The sequence below is a fragment of the Ovis canadensis genome, chromosome 7 (genome assembly GCF_042477335.2).
Source record: "Ovis canadensis isolate MfBH-ARS-UI-01 breed Bighorn chromosome 7, ARS-UI_OviCan_v2, whole genome shotgun sequence".
Lineage (NCBI taxonomy): Eukaryota > Metazoa > Chordata > Mammalia > Artiodactyla > Bovidae > Ovis > Ovis canadensis.
In genome coordinates, this window is record NC_091251.1 from 38094338 (window position 1) to 38099885 (window position 5548).

Below are 5548 nucleotides of genomic sequence, written 5' to 3' on the forward strand. Positions count from 1 at the left end.
CATTGGTTTTCTTCCAAGGCGCAAATGTCTTTCATGGCTGCAGTCACCATCCACAGTAATTTTGGGGCCCAAGAAAATAAAGTCTGTCACTGTCTGCATTGTTTCATCTTTTCACCATGAAGTGATGGGACCAGATGTCATGATCATAGTCTTTTGAATGCTAAGTTTTAATCCAGCTTAACTTCAGAAAAAAAGAGCCCCAAATTTTATATATTTATTTAACCATTTGTATTACATGAAGTTGTCTGAAGTAACTTGTGCACCCATGAGTTACTTAAGAGATCTTCAAACTCAAAAGCTGACAACTCAGTCTCTTCATAGCCATCTTCATGTCTTTGTTCCTCAGTGTGTAAATGGTAGGATTCAGGATGGGTGTAACCAAAAAGTCTAAAATGGCAAGAAACTTATCCACTGGCACCGTGGGAAATGGCCACATGTAAACAAAGATGCAGGGTCCAAAGAACAAAACCACCACAGTGATGTGTGCTGACAGAGTAGAGAGGGCCTTGCGCAAACCACATGAAGAGCGTTTCCATACGGTGACCAGGATGAAAACATAGGAGATGATCAACAAGAAGAAAGTGCCCATGGATATGAACCCACTGTTGGCAGTGACCATGAATTCCATTCTGTAGGAATCTATGCAGGCAAGTTTGATAAACCAAGGAAGGTCACAGTAAAAGCTGTCGATTTCATTAGGACCACAGAAAGGCAAATGGATCACAAAAGCTAACTGGACCACTGAGTGAATGAGGCCAATAGCCCAGGCACCACACAGAAGCAAAAGGCACACCCGTGGGCTCATGATGGTCAGATAGTGCAGGGGCTTACATATGGCCACATAGCGGTCTAAGGCCATGGCAGTGAGCAGCACCATCTCAGATCCACCCAGGGTGTGAAGGATAAATATCTGGGTGACACACCCCTGGAAGGATATGGTTTTGTGCCCAGAGTACAGGTCAGAGATCATCTTAGGCACTGTTAAGGTAGAAAGACACAAATCAATAAATGAGAGGTTGGCTAAAAGGAAGTACATGGGGGAATGTAGATGAGGGTCAAAGGTCACTGCAAACACAACAAGGAGATTCCCTAGAACAATTGTTACATAAAACACTGTGGAGAAGGCAAGGAGGAAATGCTGCACTGGTCTAGAGGTAGAAAGTCCCAGGAAAACAAATTCAGACACCGAAGAGTCATTTCTTTCATACATTGGCTTTTTCTGATGATACCTAAAATCCAGAAACAAAATAACCAAAGAATTTATCAAATGTCAATATTTAAAGAAACAGATTTAAGCTTTTATCAAATTCACTTTTATGAAGGAAAAAAAATCTTCACAAACAGCCATTAATATGTTATGAAAATATCATGCATTTATTTTTTCAAGTAACACAACTAATGAGTATAACTGATATCCTAATGAGTATCCACTATATTCTAAGTCCAATGTCAAGTTCTGAGGTGAAACAGTAATTCTTTTTTTTTTTTTTTTTAGTTTTTTTTTTTTAGTTTTTTATTTTTTAAATTTTAAAATCTTTAATTCTTACATGCATTCCCAAACATGAACCCCCCTCCCACCTCCCTCCCCAGAACATCTTTCTGGGTCATCCCCATGCACCAGCCCCAAGCATGCTGCATCCTGCGTCAGACATAGACTGGCGATTCAATTCACATGATAGTATACATGTTAGAATGTCATTCTCCCAAATCATCCCACCCTCTCCCTCTCCCTCTGAGTCCAAAAGTCCGTTATACACATCTGTGTCTCTTTCCCTGTCTTGCATACAGGGTCGTCATTGCCATCTTCCTAAATTCCATATATATGTGTTAGTATACTGTATTGGTGTTTTTCTTTCTGGCTTACTTCACTCTGTATAATCGGCTCCAGTTTCATCCATCTCATCAGAACTGATTCAAATGAATTCTTTTTAACGGCTGAGTAATACTCCATTGTGTATATGTACCACAGCTTTCTTATCCATTCATCTGCTGATGGACATCTAGGTTGTTTCCATGTCCTGGCTATTATAAACAGTGCTGCGATGAACATTGGGGTACATGTGTCTCTTTCAATTCTGGTTTCCTCGGTGTGTATGCCCAGCAGTGGGATTGCTGGGTCATAAGGTAGTTCTATTTGCAATTTTTTAAGGAATCTCCACACTGTTCTCCATAGTGGCTGTACTAGTTTGCATTCCCACCAACAGTGTAGGAGGGTTCCCTTTTCTCCACACCCTCTCCAGCATTTATTGCTTGCAGATTTTTGGATCGCAGCCATTCTGACTGGTGTGAAGTGGTACCTCATTGTGGTTTTGATTTGCATTTCTCTAATAATGAGTGATGTTGAGCATCTTTTCATGTATTTGTTAGCCATCCGTATGTCTTCTTTGGAGAAATGTCTATTTAGTTCTTTGGCCCATTTTTTGATTGGGTCGTTTATTTTTCTGGAGTTGAGACTTTTGAAACTTTACAGGCTAGATCTAGATGGGTAGATACAAGTAGATATTGGTATTAAGTAACTTTAATTATAGGTACATCTCTGACAACTAATTTGAAGGAAATATCAGAGGGCTATGATAACAATATGACACATTACCATCATGCTTATTCAGACTTTGCAAAATAGGAGTTACCGCTTTGGAAGGGCCATATGCAAAAGCCCTGAGATGCAAAAGCAAGACTGTGAATGACTGAGATCAAGCTGGAGAAATAGGCCAAACAGGATGAAATCTTGGATCCATGATAAGAATTTTGCTTTTTAACCAAGAGCAGTAGAAAATCTGGGGGAATATTCAGCTCCAGCTTATCATATTTCTGCTTTCAGACAATTATAAAAGCCTAAAGGCAAAGAATGGAAGGAGAGGGCCAGAATAAACTTAGAGTGACCTCAAGAGACTATTAAGAATCAAATCACATCAATGTGGAGAGGGTGAATTAGTCAGTCAATGGTGTTGGTACAACAGATAAACTTGTAAATACATAGATTATTGCCTCTCATCATAAACTCAAGAAAGTTTCAAAAGGATATTTAAACATCTAAAAGGGCAACAAACTAAAAGAGTGAAAAACAATATTTAAGCAAACGTTTAAGGTAGAAAATTCATTCAAAGAATATCTCTAATTAACAAATGAGGAAGGAAATATATATTCACAATATTCTGTTCTTATATACTTAGATACAGATATATACCTAGTTTTGTATAAATATCTACATGTAGATGGAGATTCCCTGATGGCTCAGATGGTAAAGAGTCTGCCTGCAAATCGGGAGACCCAAGTTCCATCCCTGAGTCAGGAAGATCCCCTGGAGAAGGAAATGGCAACAGACTCCAATATTCTTGCCTGGAAAATCCCACGGATGGAGGAACCTGGTGGCTACAGTCCACAGGGTTGCAAAGAGTCAGACACAACTATGCAACTTCACTTTCACTTTCTACATAGGGATCTCTTATATTGAAATATAAGCACAATAAAATAAAAACTGAACGCACACTGAAAAATACATTATAAAATATCAGACAGATGACTAATATTTCTATTATGAAATTAGTTCCTCCAGATAGATAAAGAAAAGAAGTGTGGTATACCAATTTTAAAATGAGAAAAAAATATAAGACCACTGACACAGAAGATGTCCTAACAGCTGATAGTCCTAAAAAAGCAAAATTCTCACTAGTAATCAAAGAAATGTTACTAAGATTGTATTGAGTGCTATTCTGTACTAACTAATTTCAAAAGTTTAAAAATTGATGAAATCATGGATGAGGCTATGAAGAAAAAGTTATATTCATACACTGATAAAGAGAAAATAAATTCAATCTGTTTCAGTTCAGTCATTCAGTCGTGTCCGACTCTTTGCGACCCCATGAATTGCAGCACGCCAGGCCTCCCTGTCCATCACCAACTCCCGGAGTTCACTCAGATTCACGTCCATCAAGTCAGTGATGCCATCCAGCCATCTCATCCTCTGTCGTCCCCTTCTTTGTGACCCCATGGACTATACAGGCCATGGAATTCTCCAGGCCAGAATACTGGAGTGGGTAGCCTTTCTCTTCTCCAGATCTTCCCAATCCAGGTATCGAACCCAGGTCTCCCATATTTCAGGTGTATTCTTTACCAGCAGAGCCACCAGAGAAGCCCTATTACTCATATATAGGAACATAATTCACTGATATGAAATGTATGAATAATAGACATTTTAAAAATGAGAAGTTTACAAGAAAGATATATAGGGAATCCATTTTTAAAACTTGTATGCCTAGATAAAAAATAGAAAATCTTTAATTCTTATCACTAAATTGTTCCTCTCCAGGCTTATATGCATTTATTAGTTTGAGTCATAAGAAATTGTTCTTTCAGTCAGTTCACTTTTGGTCAAATGTCAGTTTTATAGAGTTCAACCTAATACATGTTATTTTTTTAGACATACTGTTAAACTACTGTATCTTGAAACAAACAAACCAAATTGCTGATGCTTGTTCCACATATGAATTAAATACCAGGAGTCCCCCACTTGCACTGCCACCACTAAGCTTTCCTCCAGGCCACACACCACTAACAACCATGCTCTCTCTTGTCACTCCTCCCTTGGCACTCCAAACCATGCCTGGGCCCTCCTGTGGGCACAATCCTCATTGCCTCGGAGAGAAAGCAACTTAAGTCTATTGGAGCCCCTTGAAGCTTTTATAGCCAAGAATAGACATGCAGGCAGCCAGGCCAGTGAGGAAGGACATTGTGAGGGTAATTGATTGATGTGAAGCGGGTCTTGTAACCAAAAGAGAACACTGCAGGTGTGGTGCCAGGAGGCCCTGATACAGGGGCAATGAATGGAGAATTTTATAGCCAATAACTGGGAAAAAAGTAGACTTGGACAGAACAAGGGAGAATGAATAGGACAATCATCAGAGTTAACTGCAGTGGGTGTGACATTTCAAAGAAGCTATAATCAAGTCTCTTATCTAAAAGCTTTGATCATGCAATATGCAGATTTTAAAATATACATAGTCTGGTATACAAAAAAATGTTTATTCACTTTGTTTCCAAATGTAACATAATACATAAAAAATTTTCAAATTTGGTTTCAAAGATCAAAAGAAAGTTCAGTTTTTAAAAAAGTATTAATTAAAATTTTTACTAGTAGTAGGAAATTAGGTGATTATTTTCTCCTGTTTTTCTCTTTTCTAAACTTCTAATGTTAAAAATGCATTATTAATACATGTCTCTTCATTTGATATAGTTCAATAAGAAGAGGAAATATTGGCATTAGTCAAATAAAATGTTGCTTTTGATAGAAAGGTCAATATAGTAACTGCACAAGGAGGAGATCAAACTTTAAAAAGTGGGGATACACCCACAGGCACCCACAATAGAAACAATTACAACATGTACAAGTGACCAGTGAACCTAATGGCAGATGCCCAGCCTTATCATGAGCAGTGACTAGGAAACACAGTTTTCTGCTTCACCGACTGACAGGGAAAAAGAAAGAGAAAGAGCAGAGACAGGTGAGAATGAAAAATATTACCAATATTACGGGGATTTCAATATAAAA

At 38.2% G+C, this 5548-nt stretch overlaps 1 protein-coding gene across 1 annotated transcript; it reads right to left on the reverse strand.

The window, feature by feature from the left end:
* Positions 1-274: 274 nt before the first annotated feature.
* Positions 275-1210, reverse strand: LOC138444130 (olfactory receptor 4F6-like). The gene has a single exon (XM_069597459.1). The coding sequence runs from the start codon at positions 1208-1210 to the stop codon at positions 275-277; it is 936 nt and encodes a 311-aa protein (XP_069453560.1).
* Between the last annotated feature and the right edge of the window lie 4338 nt (positions 1211-5548).

Bases quoted from the DNA above. Each gene is read 5' to 3' on its own strand.
- LOC138444130 (XM_069597459.1), bottom strand. From the start codon at position 1,210: ATGTATGAAAGAAATGACTCTTCGGTGTCTGAATTTGTTTTCCTGGGA.